Below are 18,228 nucleotides of genomic sequence, written 5' to 3'. Positions count from 1 at the left end.
TAATATCTTCCCCTACCATTTCATGTAAGAGATACAGAGCATGAGTACTTCAAGCTGATTGTAAAAGCCAGTATCTTTAAGTGGGAGGGATTTCTTTCCGTGATCTTAAATTCTTCCATTCCATTTTTCTATCCCTATTACCTTCTACACATGTTTGAGAATTTTGACCAGTGTTTCTTAACTTTTATATTTCTGAATTAATAAATTAAGAGTTAATTAAAACTGATGGGTACAGGGGGGTGGCTCAGTCACAGGACAAGAAAAATAGAAGTGATTGGAGTCAAACTAATAGTGGAGAAGAATAGTTTATGTGCCCATAAAAAGCTAGACTGAGCTTTTTCCATCTTAGTGGATAGTATTCAAATTCTTTCAGCATAAGAATAAACATACAGAAGTAAAAACACATTTAGCCTTTGAGTTATTGTTTTCTGTTTCTAGTTCTTTAGTTACTGGATTTTTGCATTCTTCCCTTGCAGCCCCATCGAATCCTCCAGGCTTTGAGACGTTATGTTCGAGCTGAGAACAAGGATCGCCTGCATACCATCCGCCATTACCAGCATGTATTGGCAGTTGACCCAGAAAAGGCAGCTCAGATGAAATCACAGGTATAATAATATAAAATTATTATGTAATATGTAGTCATCTTTTTTCTCATACCATGTTATGGAAATGGCATGTTTTGATTCCATAATCATATGAAATAAGAGAGAAATATTAAGAAAAATTGTTGCACTGAGAACGATTCTTGGTGAAATTTATTCAAGAATTCATATTTAGCGCTTCTTTTAGTTAATTGACTGGATAGCCACAATAGTTTGACATGTTAAATCCCTAGATAATGAGATTTGATATATGTCTTGTTTGTTGGTAAGGAATTGTTTTTAGTTTTTCATATGAAACGCCAATGAACAAAAGTATATATGGGGGGGGAGTAAGATTGGGAGAAAAATTGTAAAACTCAAAATAAATAAAATCTTTTGGGGGGGGGGGGTTGGTTTTTTTTTTTGTTGTTTTTTTGCAAGGCAAATGGGGTTAAGTGGTTTGCCCTAGGCCACACATCTAGGTAATTATTAACTGTCTGAGACTGGATTTGAACCCAGGTACTCCTGACTCCAAGGCAGGTGCTTTATCCACTATGCCACCTAGCCGCCCCAATAAATTCTTTAATTAAAAAAAAGTATATACATGTATGATTATATTTGAAAGAAACAATTTCACAATTGGCTTGAGTTTTTCAGCATAGGTTTAGCCTCGATTGATTTGGATATTGGATTACTATGATGCCAATGTAATTTGGTGCTTTGACTTATAGTTTGTTCACTTGAATCTGTTGATAGAAACTTCATTATGTCAATAAATTTTTAACTTGGAAATTTGGTGATGCCTCTTCAAACTAGACATCCTAGTTCTCACAGAGGTATTTTAATGGAGGACAGGCCTTGCAGCTAAATCATTTTTCCTTGGTTAATTTCTCATGCAGCTATTAATCCAGTGCCATTAAAATAGTGGATACTCAATACCTAAAAGGTACTTAAGAAAATTAGTACTTTGCCATTTCCAAGAATCTTCTTTAAAAAGGAGAGAAGGTGGTCAGTCTACAGGACTAAGCATTCAACTGAGGATAAGATAGAGTGCAAAACTCTAAAATTATTTTTAGCTGACATTGACCATTTTAATGTTCATTTAGTGATTGAATAATACCAGGAACCTGGAGAGGAAGGGGACCTGTGGGGCTAGGCAGTAACTATGTATATTTCATAGACCAACCATAAATTTCTCTGATTTGTATTCATTTTCTTTAAATATACTATTTAAATGGAATATTATTTAAATACTTTGATCTGTCACCTCCCTGGTACTACCTTCACTAATTATAGATTATAATTGCTCCAACTTGTTCCTTGTGGGACCTTCTTGTTGATTTCTTTCTTTTTGTAGCATTTCTTCATTTTTTACATTTTGGAAGTCCTGACAAGCACATTTATGAAATAATTGGAAAGAGGTCTTCTATGTAGATCTTTTAGTACCACAAAGTTTTAAATGAACAGAGCTGTTTCTTTGGTTTTACTGCTTATTAGACAGGGATAAGTAAACACAGAGAATTGTACTGTACTCTTGCCCTGTCTTTGGTAAGACTAGACTTCATTGTTATTTTTCATCAGTATTTTTTATTTCACTTTTTTTTCTGCACTTGAGTTTTCATTAATACACTATGATCCCAGTGAGGATTGTGTTCTATTAATGCAGCTGAGTTGCCCAAGGCTACTGAGAATTGCCCAAGGTCACAGCTAGATTAGAACACAGGGTCTTCTTCCTGACTCTTGAGACCTACTTTCTATCAGCCATGCCATGCTTGCCTCCTTTTGTGTTAAATTTAAGTTAATTTTTCTAAGATGAGTCATCAGGCTACAATACAGAATCAAGCATAGTAAGGGAGAGGGAGTCTCTCCCTAGAGTGTGGCTAGCTTGACAGAGCAGCAGTTATGTGCTCAATTAGCCTTTATTTCTCTTAACCTCACATATTCTTGATTGGCTCCACCAAATGCATTAAACATTCTGTTGCTCCCCTGCCCCTTGATTTTTGTGGTCATTGGGTTTAAGTGACTTGTCCAAGGTTACACAGCTATTAACTAAGTACCAAGTGTTTGAGGCAGGAATTGAACTCAGGTACTCCTGACTTCAGTGCTCTATCCATTGTACCACCGAGCTATCCCCCTTCACCCTCCATTCTGTTATTTCTGCTTTATATAGCCTCCATTTTGTCATTCTGTGGTCATTCAGTTTGATTTTCATAGGATCCTAGAGATGATAAACTTGGCTTTTATACCCTTAGAACCTACTCCTAAGTTTATGTGCAAAGAAACTAATTTGTTAGCTTTTGTCTCTTGTAGTGTTCTTGCTGATGTATTCTTTATTGCACTTTAATTCATTTGGAAAAGTAAAGCATCGACACATTTATAGCAAGATGGGATGTTTAAGTTCCATTTCAGTTTTCATTATTTCTCCCAGGCATTCTGCTTTTACATAAATTTATGTGATTGACAACCTGGCAAATATAAAATTGAATTGCTTTCATCCTTGCTTTTAAAGGTCAGAGAGACTTGAATCTATAATAAAAGCAGTTCCATTTAACTTAATTTTTCCAGTTCAGCTATTTGGGATTCTTGTCTTGGAGCACCCTCTGTAGGGAAAAATTTGTTAATACATGTTCAGTCATTTCATGGACTCCCTAGGTAGGCATTGTGATTTCTGAAATATAATACTTATTTTTTGAAAGTGGACCATAATTTTCTTTGTTGACTGTTAAAAAAGTGACTTTTCTTTCATTATCAAGGTGAATGTTTACATAACATTTATATTTGACCCTAGAAAATCATTAGAGTAAATGCCTACTGTCAACAATTTTTCTAAAATGTGGCCTTATTATAGATTTTAATACTGGAATACTGTGATGTTTTCAATCTGGAGAAACAATTTTGCTTTGGAGTGACATAATCATAAAATTTACTTTTAGCAATAGTTTCATCCTTTTCCCTTGTAACTTTTTATCAGATCTAGTATTTTGAATCAGATATTAAAATTAGTTTGTTTACCTTTATCTCTTTTGTTAGACTGTAAAGATAATAAACATTAACATGCAGTTCTAGGAAAAGAGAATTAAGGCAATAAAGGAGTTGGTATAATCCATGATTTGGATATTTTTGAGCCCACTAAAATTGGAGTTCAGTATGGATAAGATTTTCTGTATTTTAGGTGAATTGGCTAGACTAACCTCTTTTCCTCAACCATGTGAATTTATTAGTATATATCTCAGGTTTAAAATTAAGCAACAAGCAGGATTACTTTCACCTAGCAATAGTTTGTTTAAATTCCTATTTTCTGGGCATGAATTTTATGTTGTATTATTAAAATATTAGTTTAGTCATTAATGGTGATGTGGTAAGTGCTTGAGATTTTGAATGTTCTGGAAGTAGTCTTCCAGGGAGATAGACATTTGGGGTTGCTGTTGAAAAATGAGAGTTATCAGCTTAACTATATTTGTGTCTGGTTAGGTAATGACACATCTCCATGTGATCGAAGAGAGAAGAAATCAGAGCCTGTCTCTATTATACAAAGTACCTTATGTGGCCCAGGAAATTCAGGAAGAAATTGGTAGGTAGCAAGTAATTTTTTCCCCTTTCTTTTTAGTAGTAGTTGTTTCTAATTGCAGTGGGAAGGAACTAAAGAGTATGGAAATGAGTGAGAGTAACTGAGAATGATTATATCAATACTTTTATGTTTGAAAATTGAAAATAAAGTTTTCTTTTTAGAATCTACATTCCAAACTTAGGAAGATGGCATAGGAGTTGTTGTAATGACTGATACACAAATGTTTTCTTGACCTTGTAATAATTTGAATACAGAAAGAAAATCTAGGGTGTTACATAGCAAGAGGTACAGGAAGTAAGTCTGTTAAATTTTTTTTCTTCACAATTGCTATTTCTTAGTCCTGTTTTTTTTCCCTTTCCCTTCAACTAAACTGAGAAACATCTGTCCCTCTAAAATCATATTTGTTTATTCCTTACAAACAGTTGCTTTTTGAAAAAATCTTTGAAAACTAGAGACTTATAAAAAGTAATTGTACTTTGCTCTTTGTCTATTTTTAGATGAACTACTTCAGGAACAGCGGGCTGATATGGATCAGTTTACTTCCTCCATCTCAGAGTCTCCAGTAGATGTCCGAGTTAGCTCTGAAGAAAGTGATGAGGTTCCACCTTTTCACTCATTCCACCCTTTCCCATCCTTAGCTGAGAATGAAGGTGTGTATGGCTGAAAGTGTGACCCCCCTCTTGTATAGCCAGGACAATGAGCTCACTTTTTTGGAACCGTGGGATGGATTTGATGGGAAGTAGAGAGAGTTGTGTGTCTCCATAAAGAACTTAAAAAATTTTGAATGTGTACGGAAAGTAAATAAGCTCCTGGACCAAGCCCCACCGAGAAGTATTGTCAACAGGCTGCTTATATGTGCAAGTGAGCACAGGCCACAGTCATTGTATTCAGTCCTTAATTCCATTACCAGAAGGGTAGAATTGGGCTTTGTCTCCAGCTCAGTTGAGCAATAGGAATATTCCCATTGCCCCAATCTTCTTGTGGTACAAAGATATTTGATTAAGCAACATTTAAGAATATCCCACTTCTTTCCCACCATATACCCCCATGACCCCTTGGAAATGTACACCTTTCTTGTTGGTCATGGTTCTTTCATATTCTAAGGGCACATCATTTTAGCTATACAGCTAACTGGGTACCTAGAGGTGACAATATTACTTTGTCACTATTTCACAGATAATTTTAATTTACATTTCTCCCTCTTTTCCCCAAGGAATTCTACCTTGTACTCTGAACTCCATCTTTTTAATGGGCGTGTTATCTTGCATTTACTGTCAATGGCGCAAGAGATGCCAAACTCTCCCCTCTTTTCCACCAGAATATTCTCTTAATAAATCTTTGGGTCTTAGTATTAGAAGGTTTTGGGAATTATTTTAGGGAAGAATGACATTTTTGTCTTGTTTTTTAAAACAAAGCCCCTTGTTCTTAATAGAAGTAGCAAATTCTAAAACAAGAATCTTGTAGAGACATTTTCTTTTTCTTAATCTCCTCTTTTTTGCTATTTTGTGTTTGTTGTTTTCCCTTCTGCTAGACACCCAGCCGGATTTGTACCACCCAATGAAAAAAGGTTGGTTTGTAAAAGCTGCTCCCTATAAGCCTTCCATCACTTTTCCACTTCCTCAGTGTGTTGGTAGTTTCATTTTATGTTTCATACCATCACCTGATTTTTTTTCCGCCCACCTCATTTTTCAGTTATGGCACTGAGGGCAACCAAATGGGGCTCCATTTTATAGTGCTCAGGAATTGGTTTAGTTTTCTAGAGCATATATGATGTAGAGAATTATGGACATTTATTTGTCTTTGAACTAAGTTTTGAATAACTGAGGGATATTTTTGTTAGCAAGAAATATTAATCTTAATCACTGATCTCTTGTTCAGCATTTCTTCATTATTTTATCCTCCTATTCTCCTTTTAGAAATTCTTTAAAATACTTTTCTCACTGACTTGTAGTTTAACCTATATTATTAGTAAATTGTGATGTTAGCTATGTGACCTTTGGCAAGTCTAATCCCATTGCCTTACAAAAACACAAAAAAAATGTGATTGAAGAAATGGCTTACTTGGGAAATGACCTGAAATTTAATGACTTTCTGAGTTAGCGCTTTTGAGAGGCATGTATGGTGTAATTGTTAGAGGTTCTCTGTGATTTAGTTTGGAGTCAGCAAGACCTAGGTTCCAGGCCTGCCTCTAACAAATAATTTCTTTGTGACCGAATAAACTCTATCACAGGTAACTCGAAAACTGTAAATTATGTGTTGCTTATTAATTTGTTGCACCTATGGAGAGAGTTTCTGTAACAAGATCTGACCACATCAGGACAGTTATTTGTTATTGTAAATCATTCCAAAAACATTCCACATTTATGTGTTGCTTTTAGGTTTACTGAGCACTTTTAGGTAGTACAAGTGTGATACCTATTCTACTCTTGAAGAAACTAAGAATGAGAAATGGGAACTTGTTTGGTCATGCAAGAGCAGGTACTCAAAATTTAACTTCTCTGGATTCCTATATTGGGCTCTTTTCCCTATATTAGACTTCTCTACTGTTTGGAACAATTGGTGGTGGTAGGATCCTTTATGTTTCTCTGAACAGCCTTTGGTAGCATCTGTCTGTCTCAGGAGAATTCACTAATGTTCTTGAATGGCATCTTTATGTAAACAGGAGCAGCTCATAAGCATTCTGGTGCTTAGAGAACATCTGGGTAGATCTGGATAATGTAATGATATGAGTGGATCCTCATGTATCTTAATGTGAATTTCCTATTGGAGATCAGTGTCGTAATTTAATTAGGTGGTAGAACACTAAGATTTTTAGTGTTTGTTTTTTGGGAATTTGTGCATCAATTTATCACTACATTTTTTTCTTCTTCAGTACTAAGATATTAATTTGCTACTTCCTAAATTATCTTTTTAACTAAATTGTTGACTTTCTTCTAAGGTATTACCAACTTTTGTTCCCTAGAAATTACTTGTTTGACTCTTGAAGATAATGAAAATCAAAATGAATTGTTGTCATTTTAAATTAATACTAAGTTGCAGTACAAAAAGAATTATGCCATTCTCAGTTGCTTATTAGGATTTTTTTTATCTCATTTAGCTTAATGCTGCCATTTCTTTTTCTAAGACTCTAGCTTCATAAACTATGAGCTTTTAAAATGATAATTCATTAAGAATGAGCATCCTCATTGAGGCAATAAATTTCCAGGTTCTTCTTTCTCAAATTGTTGGAGCATAGCACTTCTGACTCCTTGGCATTTTTGAGTCAATAAAACCTGCCCTTATTTAACTTAACCAACAGCCAGGTCTGCAGTTCTTCTTTTAAAGGGAGGCTTGTGAAAAATTGTGCCTGCTTTGGTTTCAGTATAATGAGTTAATGCGTCATGCATTAGCAAAGCTGCAATCTCAGCAACTCTGGGAGCTCTGTTATTAATTGCTGAATGTTAAGTACTGTTTTAGTTTGTGAGCTGAAAAGCTTTGCTTCCCTGACTTAAAGCCTCATTGTCTTTTTCTCCAAGGAGGACAATACCTTTACAAGTGTTGGTATTTGAGTCTGAACTACTTTATCTATACAATATACTAACAGGCTCGGGGGTTTAGAACTCTTATTTTTCCTTTCTTTCCTTTGTACCTTCATCTCTTAATCTTCCCCCTCTATCCTGTCTATATATATATATATATATATATACTTCCCCCCCTTCATCTTCTCTTTTCCCTTTCTTTTCTCCTTTTCCTTCCCTCAATATAGAATCAATCTTTATCTTATTTTTAAATCTTTAAATCTAATAATAGGGAATTTGCTCCCTTTCTGTGTTTGTTCACACTATGATACTAAGTGTATCATAGCACTATAAATGTATAAAGTTGGATTGTAGTAGTCTATGTTTGAAAGGGTATTCTCCCCATCACCTTTATCTTAGGTGTATTCCCATCTCTGAGTCAATGGCTTGATTCATCACTTATGGAATTGCATTACTAGTCATTCTGAAGGGCACCAGCATGCCACTGCAGGAGCAGTCAGGGAATGATAGAAGGTGATCTGCATTTTGAAAGATTGTGTTATTTATGTAGGGTATCCATTATATCCTGGGAATCTCTCAGGACTTCAGCTTCCACCTTTCTAGGTCAGTGCTGTCTTCACTTCCGTCATAACCATATCAGTCTTCCAAAAAGCACCACTGTCATTCTTCATTAAAGTTCATAGTGCATCTCCTTAAAAGTAAGGGGAAAAAGCAATGTGATAATAATTGTGTGTGACAGGCTCAGCTATTCCTTTGGTGGTCTTTAAGATTATAATATTTATGTAAGGCTAGCAAATTCTTGACAATTTATTAAAAATCTTTTTGTGCTTAGGGTCTGGTGTGGCAGAATTAGATGGATTGATTGGTGCTGAAGAGAAAGTGATTAACAGCAAGAATAAAGTGGATGAAAATGTGGTGAGCCTTTTTTTTCTTTTTCCCCCTCTCATTTTCATTTTAAGAATATAATTAAAGTGAGTAGCATTGTTTCAAATGTTTTAGAGATGAACAATCATGTGCGCATTATCCTTATGGTGCCAGAAGATTTAGTAGGTCTGGGCTGAAGCTGCTTACAGACTTACTATGCTGATTCACCTCTGGGTTTGAAGAGGGAGTAGAGAACCTCTATTCTAGCAGTAGTTGCAGATCTTGTCACTTGCTATTTCTTATTGAACTATGGGGGGAGGGGAACTATTTCATAGCTGGAAAACTGAGAGATGCTAGATAGAAGCCAGGTTCAAATGACTGTGGGGCAAAAGTTAGGTTTGACTCTCAGACTGCCTGGAGGTTTGTCTTGTTTTCTTGCCCCTATTCCATAAAGCTCTACATCCTGGACTGAGTTCATTGAAATTTGATACTTAAGCCAAAACTCCTGGCATCACGTATCCCAAAATATTGTACTATTCCGATGTGTGGTTAGTTTTTCAAGTAATCTTAATGCAGTGTCATGATAATGAAAAATTTTCATGACAGACTCGAGAGCCAGCACTTCAAAAGCACTGGGACAGCTGCAGCATAGTCTTGACTACACACTTTTCCATGGGCAGTGCTAATAATGGCTGGTGTCCAGAGGGATATATTTGACTTCCTCTGTCACATTCCTCTTGGTACAGAGGATAAACAACATCTCCCAAGTGTTCCATAGTAAACCTCCCCTTCTGCACAGTCACTGATCCCTTCATGACTGTTTTAGGTCATTGACGAAACCCTGGATGTTAAAGAAATGATTTTCAATGCTGAGAGAGTTGGAGGACTTGTGGAAGAGCCGGTATGTATGGAGTCCCAGGGCTTAGTGCCACTTCTTTCTGAGGCTTCTCTAGTCCCCCTTCCTTCATTTGAGCTGGAAAAGGAGACTTGGATCGAACCTATTTCTAACGTGCTTTTAGTGCTTTGTTAGTTCTTGTTTTTTTCACACCTTTGGGAGTTAACTCATTTAAAAGCTTTGTAGGGGCTTACACTTGGGCACATAGTTGGAGTTTGGTACAAGAATGTCTACATGTGTTCATTTAATTGAGTGTGTGTGTGTGTGTGGGTGTGTGTGTGTTGGTGTGTGTGTGTTGGTGTGTGTTGGTGTTGCGTTGTATATCTAAGGGATAAATGTAATAATTTGTTTTCAATCGATGTTACTTGAGTGCCCTCACTGAGGCACTACTCCTAGGAAAGTTTTCATTCTGTACAGAAGGTAACCTGAGGGTTCTTGCTGGTTTTTTCCCTTCTTGGGGGGTTGTTATTTCAGGAGCCCGAAGGATCACTGCGAGATGACTTCAGTTTGAGCAGTAGTGCTCTCATTGGTCTGCTGGTCATTGCAGTAGCCATTGCTACTGTCATCGTCATCAGCCTGGTGATGCTGAGGAAAAGGCAGTATGGCACCATTAGCCATGGCATTGTGGAGGTAAGGAGCCACACTATCTGTTATGAGGTTATTAGGCCTCATGTAAAAGCCTACCACAGTATATCCTAAACTGAGTTGTTTATTTTCCTGTTGCATGACTCTGCTACACTGATTATCTTTATGAAGATCTCTAATCATGACTCTCATATTCTCAAAATCTCCTAGTTGAAGTTGAAGCTTAATTCCCTGTGATAAGTACAGTTTCACTTCTCTAACCTTCCCTCTCTATGATCCATGGGAACCAGGTAGGACTGCTTATCCAGTGTGCTCTACCTGGAGCTGGAAGGCAAAACTAGCATTGTAGAATAGAGTTCTAGCTATTAAATCTTGAGCCTGCAGTCTCATGCTGCTCTCTATACTCAGAATATCTTCCCCTTGTTTACTGAATTTCTTACTCATCCTTTAAATCCCAAGTGGAATGCTCACTGTGTGTGTGTGGGTGTGTGTGAGGCAATGGGGTCAAGTGACTTGCTCAAGGTCACACAACTAGTAAGTATCAGGTGTCTGAGGCTGGATTTGAATTCAGATTGTCCTGACTCCAATACCATGCTCTATCCACTGTGCCACTTAGCTGCCCCATTGCTAAGTCTTCTATGAAGTTTTCTTTCTGTCCCAGGTCAGGAACCTTCTCATGTTTGTATCCCCATTCAGGATCTGATGGAAGTCCTTTCTTTACCCAGCAGAGTAGCTGCTCCCTAAGATTTGCTTGAGTTGCTATATTATATCATGAAGATCAGAACTTCAAATGTTAGTTGACACTTTGATTTTGCCTGTAGAAATGGTAACATGAAGTCAAAAGGTATTTATCTGGCTGAGAGATTACTTAATTTTTCTAAGTTATGTAGTATACATTTTTTTGAGGGGTGGAGAAGCAGGTTGAGAGAAGGACTATGTTGTAAAATTGACATTGAAAATCAGCAGTGCTTCTTTTTCCAAGGAGAAGAAAATGGAACTGATATTTAGAAGCATAATTCAGTACAAAGGAATAATCAGCATTCTTCCTAACTCATAATTGGCTCATCTTTCCACTGCTCCTTTGTGAAAAATAGTATCTTAGTGTTAGGGGCAGCTAGGTGGTGAAGTGGATAGAACACCGACCCCAGGCACTTAATTACCTAGCTGTGCGACCTTGAGCAAGTCACTTAACTCCATTGCCTTGCAAAAATAAAAATAAAGATAGATCTATATATCTGCAAATATATAGATATATATCTATATCTATCTATAGGATCTTGAATTCAGTTGTTTGAAACAAACTCCTCGAGCAGAGGAAACTCAGACTCACAACTATTTGGTGGTGTCTTTCTACTGTTAGACCTTCAAAGGTTCAGCTATTTTATTTTAGACGATGTATCCTTGACTCTTGCTGTGCAACATTTTTTTCAGGTTGACCCAATGCTCACTCCTGAGGAGCGCCATCTGAACAAGATGCAGAACCATGGTTATGAGAACCCAACTTATAAATACCTGGAACAGATGCAAATTTAAATGAGGTGAAAATGCAGCACTCCTGGTGGAAAAAGGAGAAGTGGTAAAAGGCGGGCCAAAAGGGGTCCAGTGTTTTGGATCAGCTACTGACCAACTGTTGCTTCGAGAGGATTTCATCTTACATTCAGAACTCCTGGATCATTAAGACTATAAGTACTACTGTAGAGTTGCAATTTCCATTCTTTTAAATGGGTGAAAAATGATAATATAACTATATGATATATAAATCTTCTTAAATGAAATGAAAATTGATCTATTGCAGATATATGACTGTAGTTTTTTCTTTTTTAAATTAATCTGAAAATCCAATTCTATTGTATTGTCTCACTCAAGCTCTCTATATAAAAGGAAGAGATGTTGATTTTTATTTCTGATAGACTGTATATGAAGGTCGTTTGTACCAACTGCATTGTATAAATGAACTTTTAGCTCATTTATCATTCTGGCTTTTATATATAAAAGCAGTATTCCTTTAAATGAACATGTGGAAAGTTGCAAACTGATCAAATGAAAGATAGAGATGTGGTGCTGGACCCTGTAGCACATTGTGTGGCATCTCTTCAACATTACTTTTTAAAGAACTAGTTTCTTAGAGATCTGGTGCTTCCACTGCTGGGGTACTTAGTGTTTGCAACACTGAGGCATTTGAAGAACCTGAGGGAGTGTTTTGAGTGATGTCTTTGCCAGCATGATGTTCACAGATAGGGTGGGTGACCATAACTACTTTCCTTCATAGTCTGTTTTCCTTTAAGTCTGTGCATTTGTGCTCAATGCTTTTGCTCAATGCCATTCTTCTCTGGTCTGATTTGTAACTTTCTTTGGCTTCCCCCCAAACAAATCAAGTTCGTCTGACTTTTCTCCTTCCTTGAACAAAACTTTGAATTTTTGCCTTCATTGGCATTTGCCCTTTTAAACATGTTTTCATCTCACTATCTCTCCCTTACCCTTTTCACTGGTTATTTGGTGTCCACCTGAAGAATATTTATAGTTATGGGGGTGGGGCTAGGCTGCTTATAACTCTCCCCTTAGATTTCCCCTAATCATTAGGGAGAGGGGGAATTTGAATGTTTGCTTTCATTTGGAAAAAGGATACTGCAACTTTTATAGAAAACTGGATCTGTAGACACCATGGAGAGCAGTGACAATTTTTGTTGCATTCACCATCATGTCTTCGTAATGCTTGTATAGTTGATGTTGATGCTTTTTTTAAATTTGGAGGTTCTGGTAACCTGTGGTGTATTTTTTCTATTTTCCTGTGACTTTGGGTTTTCTCCCTTTTCCCCTACCCATCCATGTCTCTCCCACTATGCACAGATTAAACTTAACCTGCAAACTCCTTAGTGTGGTCTGTGGGGAATGTACAAAGTTTAAACACATCAATAAACACTTAACTTCCACAGAGAATCCTTGCATTATTCATTGGCATTTATTTCTATCCGAATATTTTTACCATTTCATGAAAAATGATTGTTTAATAGGAGGGTATCAGATCAGTCTAATTATAACAAAGAACTCTTGCTCTTGGTGGGGTGGGGCATTTTTCCACACAGAATACACAGGATCTGGGTAGCATTGGAACTTCCCTCACTAATGCAGATTCACATTCAACCTTTGGATTATTAGTAAGTATTTGAGGCATAAAGGACTTAAGTGACCCAAATCCACACTATGTCAGAGGTAGTATTTTAACACTTTTTTTTTTTGGAAGGCAATGGGGTTAAGTGGCTTGCCCAAGACCACACAGCTAGGTAATTATTAAGTTTCTGAGGCCTGATTTGAACTCAGGTCCTCCAGACTCCAGGGCTGGTGTTCTATCCACTGAGCCACCTAGCTGCCCCCTAACATTGCCTTTTTCAAAAACAAAAAACTGGAAAATCTGTTTCACGAATATTCACCTTGAAATATTTCCTTGGAATTCTAGGGCATGATTCCTGAAAGACTAAACAAGACCTATTTTTGGATTTCAGCAGTGGTTTGTAAAGCACTTTCTTGATTGTTTTGTGAGTTTTTCTGTAGCCTTTTGCCACTAGAGGGCTTCAATCTTATCCATGCATTTTTGACCTTCCACAAATTCCATGCATACACAGACTTACCAGATGACAGGAGGTCTCAAAAATCATCTAGTTGAAAGAAAACAGAGGCCCCAAAAAACTTACTGGTCCAGTGGCACAGAGTTTGACATATAGGAGAATCAAGATTCAAATCCAGCTTCCCAAGACTTCCAAGTTTTCTATGCTTTCTTATGGGAGTGCTAAGTGATTGTTCTTAATTGATTTCTGTTTGGTACTACTTTATTGTAAAATAATTATTTAATTAAGTGTCTAAGACTGGATTTGAACTCAAGTCCTCCTAACTGCACTGCACCACCTAGCTGCCCCAAGTCCACTCTTTTTTGACAGGGGGGTTAAATTTTACTTTTTTCATTGAACTAAAAACCAACCCTCTTCTCTCCCCCCACCCCAGTTGAAAAAGAAAGAAAAACAAAGCCCTTGTTAAAGCACAAATTACCCCATAGGCAAAATTCAAAAAATAAATATTAGATCTGCATTCTGGATCTGTTGTCTAAGGCCAAGAGGTGAGTTGCATGTTTATCATGAGTCTTCTAGAATTGTGGTTGATCATTGTTCAGGTTTATTATATTTATTATATTATATTTATTATATTATATTATATTCTTTCAAAGTGGTTTGTTTTTATAATATTTTGTTATTTTTGTTGCTTAGCTCACTTTATCAATTCATAAAGTCTTTGCAGATTTCTCAGAAATAACCCTTTCATCATTTTTTTTGTTGTTTTTAGATTTTTGCAAGGCAAATGGGGTTAAATGGCTTGCCCAAGGCCACACAGCTAGGTAATTATTAAGTGTCTGAGACCGGATTTGAACCTAGGTACTCCTGACTCCAAGGCCCATGCTTTATCCACTGCGCCACCTAGCCGCCCCTCTTTCATCATTTCTTAATGCACACTATTTCATTGTAGTCATATGCACTGTTCAACTATTCCCCAATTGAGGAGCATTCCTTAAATTTTCAATTTTTTAATCACCACAAAAAGTTGCTATGAATATTTTTGTAAATGTAGGTCCTTTCCCCTTTTTTCTGACCTTTTTGGAATCAGAAAATGGCTTATGTTTTTATAAATTTGACTCAATTCCTTAGTTACTTGAGAAATGAGACCTTTATCAGAAACACACTGTAGAACTCTTTTATATTCATTGTTTTTGGTATTTTTTTTAGCAAAGCATTTCCCTGATTATCCCTTTTAATTAAGCTATTTTTGCTTTTGCTTTGTATGAGATTATGACTTTAAAAGTTTTTCTTTGAAAACTTAGGCTAAAGGCCTATTAGATTCTCCTGTAGACCTAAATTAAAGGTAATAGTCTTTGGTCTTTGTTCAAACTCCACAATTTTTTCTCTGTATACAGATGGTATTCTCCATTGTAGATATCCCAAAATTGTGCCTGATTGTTGCCCTTTTGGTATGAGCAAGTCCATTAAGGTTAATCGTCACTCCCATGTTGCTGTTAGGGTGTACAATGTTCTGGTTCTGCTCATCTCACTCAGCATCAGTTCATGCATATCCTTTCATACTTCCCTGAATTCCCATCCCTCGTGGTTTCTAATAGATCAATAGTGTTCCATCACATACATATACCACAGTTTGTTAAGCCATTCCCCAATTGAAGGACATTCCCTCAATTTCCATTTCTTTGACACCACCACAAACAGCTGCTTTGAATATTTTTGTACAGGTAATGTTTTTACCCTTTTTTGTAATCTTGTCAGGATATAGATCCAGTAATAGGTATTGCTGGATCAAAGGGTATGCACATTTTTGTTGTCTTTTGGGCATAATTTTTTTGTTGTCTTTTGGACATAATTAGATGTTCTCTTTAGAATTTTTTGTGCTGCTTTAACCAAACTTTTGGTTCTCTTTACTTAAGTTCTTCCACCACTAATTTCTTTACCTACTTTTGCCTTTTGCCTTTTTATCTCTTTAGTCTTACAGTAATTCCTACTGGTTTTGGATCCAAATAAGCAGTTTTCTTTGATATATTGAATTTAGATATTTTCATTTCTTTTTCTCTAGAGTTTGTATCTTGGTGTTCCTTGCTACCACATTAACATTTTATGGTCAAGTTCTTTTTTATTTTTTGCTATTAAGGTCATTTTTTTGAGCCTTTTTCTTGATTTTTGTCCTTTATGTTAATGTTGGGATGTATTCACTTGATTCTTTTTTTTTTTTAGGTTTTTGCAAGGCAAATGGGGTTAAGTGACTTGCCCAAGGTCACACAGCTAGGTAATCTGAGGTCAGATTTGAATTCAGGGCCTCCTGACTCCAGGGCCCGTGCTCTATCCACTGTACCACCTAGCCGCCCTGGAGATTTGCTCACTCGAGAAAGTGGGGAATCACTGTCCCAAGCTTAAGGCTTTTTTGGGGGGGGGCAGAGCTAGTTCTTGGGGTTTGCATATTTTCAATGCTTCCAAGGGACTGTGATTTAAGAAGAGATATGGTCACTGTTCTGGTCTTTCCCCAGAACATTTCTGATCCCCTACAATCACAAATGCTACCATTCTTCTTGGCCCTGGAACTGATTTCTGTTCCCTTATGACTGGCCCCAAGCACTCCTCTCTACCCTGTAACTGAGACCCAGAACTGCTTCTAGGCAATAGTTACCAAACAGCACCAGTTATGCCTTGTGCAAAGGGTCTCCTGCAATCTCTTGGACCAATTATCCAATTCCCTTAATATCTCTGTGCCGAGAGCTTCTAAAGCTGTTCTTGCTAAAGCCACAGCCATCTCTAAGACTTTCTCTATGCTCCTGACTGGAGTTGGATTAGACCGGAAAACTGTTTCACCTTCACTATTTGTCTGCTGCTCCCAAGTTTTATTTGAAGGATTATTTTAAAACTGGGAAGGAAGTGTGTTGGGAGAATTCAGCTGATTCTACTTAAGCATCTGTATGAGTCTCATGACTTTTGATACCTTAAATTTCTTGCATTGAAAAGCTGATCATCCTTGAACCAGTTATCAATTGAGAGTTCAGAGAAGCCACTCTTAACCTTTATGATAGATGCCCCATGCTAGATAATGAGGATTCAGAAGCTTCCCTAAAATAGGGAGCATGCAATTTGAGACTTCAACTAGGAAGAACTTTAACTGAGAACCAGTCCAACAAGTTTTGTCAGTGTTTCCACATCATTCCCTCCCTCCTACACTGGCCACTTCTAAGGCCAGCCATGAAGGTTATAAAGGCTTTCCCAACCAACAATAGGGACATTCCTGGGAAGGGCTGACCTCACATCCAGAGATGGTGTTAGTTGACCCTAAGAGAATGTGTTGCTTATTTGATATCAAAGACATCCAGGATGTTAATTGGTTCCATAGCTTTGCAATTCTGTTGTAAACTGGAATAAATTTGGGGGTTCTAATTAGATTTATAATTCCTATCCAACAGGACTCTAGGGTTTCAGAGATCCATTTTCAACTTGATGTGAGTAATGGTGCTATATAGAAAATAGATGTTGACAAAATTGCATTGCTATTCATGTATATATACCTGGATTTTTTTTTTTCAAAATGAGAATAGGGTAAGGGACAGCTCATAGGCCAATGTGATGAAAGAGAATTGAATTTTACCCCATAGACCTGAATTCTAAATTCTCACAGTAGTCAGCATAATGGGATATTAGATTCTTTATTGTTAAAGTTGGGGGAGAGAATAGTCTAAATGGACTAGGAAGTTTTCTCATTCTAAATTGCCCAAGTGTTTCCCAATCTGTGGTAAAACTGTAGATAGTCTTATCCCAATTGGTATAATTTCCTGAATGAGCCTTCTTTACCCCACTTGTGAGCCAATCCTTCTCTATGATTCACATAGTGAAATTATAGATTTTTACGTTTATCTAGTCAATCACTATAAAAATGTTTGTAACATTGAGTGAATATGCATCCTCCAGGAAAATCTGATTACTTTGCCTTAAGCCAGGTGCTAACCTAATAGTATAGTTGCCCTGCCTCCCTCCCCAAATCTGGTATTAAGAAAAGTTTATTCATCGACTAGAAGTTTCTGTTTGTATGATTCATGCATGCTCTGATCTTAAAAGAATGTGGCCCTGCCACCTTCTGCCAGTCTCAGGTGCCTACAGATTTCTCAGACTGAATTTTTCCTTCTGTAATTGTTAATAAACCAGAGTTATAGCAGATGTTCTAGTCAGTTCATGTGGACTCTAGTACAGGCCAGTTGCTTAGATTTCAGATGGTAAACTTGAATTTTAGTTTGGATTGAGACATTAAGAGTTATAATAAATGTACACTTTTGATTAACCTGACTCAGGATCTTCTTCCCATGGGAATAGTCCCTATTTCAAACTATAGTAAATTAGTAGTTGAGAAGGACCAGGAATAAGAGGATAAGAAAGTCATATAATTTTGGACCTAGAAGGAATTTAAGATAATATTCAGTTGCCTAATTTTGGAGATGTAATTTTCTAAACATCATTTTCTTTATATATTATTTATTTAAGGCAATGGGGTTTAACAACATTTTCTTTAAACTTGCCTAAGATGTGATTAGAATCATGTTGTAAATCACCCTGGAAATATTTTCCCTCTTAATTCCAAGTAATAGAAAAGTAAAAAGTAATAGAACTTTCTCCACTCCCCAACTTTCAGGTCTTGGAG

General features: G+C 36.7%; 1 protein-coding gene across 1 annotated transcript in view; it reads left to right on the top strand.

Annotated features, from left to right (window-relative positions):
• The window catches only part of APLP2 (amyloid beta precursor like protein 2), a 99,088-nt gene extending 86,140 nt beyond the window's left edge, over positions 1-12,948 (top strand). Inside the window, exons 11-17 of the mRNA XM_074216300.1 lie at positions 477-605; positions 4,053-4,152; positions 4,647-4,799; positions 8,500-8,582; positions 9,358-9,432; positions 9,901-10,056; positions 11,443-12,948. Of these exons, the coding sequence (XP_074072401.1) occupies positions 477-605; positions 4,053-4,152; positions 4,647-4,799; positions 8,500-8,582; positions 9,358-9,432; positions 9,901-10,056; positions 11,443-11,544 (798 nt within the window). The 3' untranslated portion in view covers positions 11,545-12,948. The remainder of the gene's footprint in view (positions 1-476; positions 606-4,052; positions 4,153-4,646; positions 4,800-8,499; positions 8,583-9,357; positions 9,433-9,900; positions 10,057-11,442) is intronic.
• Positions 12,949-18,228: the final 5,280 nt, after the last annotated feature.

Source organism: Macrotis lagotis, chromosome 1, assembly GCF_037893015.1.
Source record: "Macrotis lagotis isolate mMagLag1 chromosome 1, bilby.v1.9.chrom.fasta, whole genome shotgun sequence".
Lineage (NCBI taxonomy): Eukaryota > Metazoa > Chordata > Mammalia > Peramelemorphia > Peramelidae > Macrotis > Macrotis lagotis.
The sequence above is the reverse complement of the archived record's forward strand: the minus strand, read 5'-3'. Positions and strand labels throughout refer to the sequence as shown.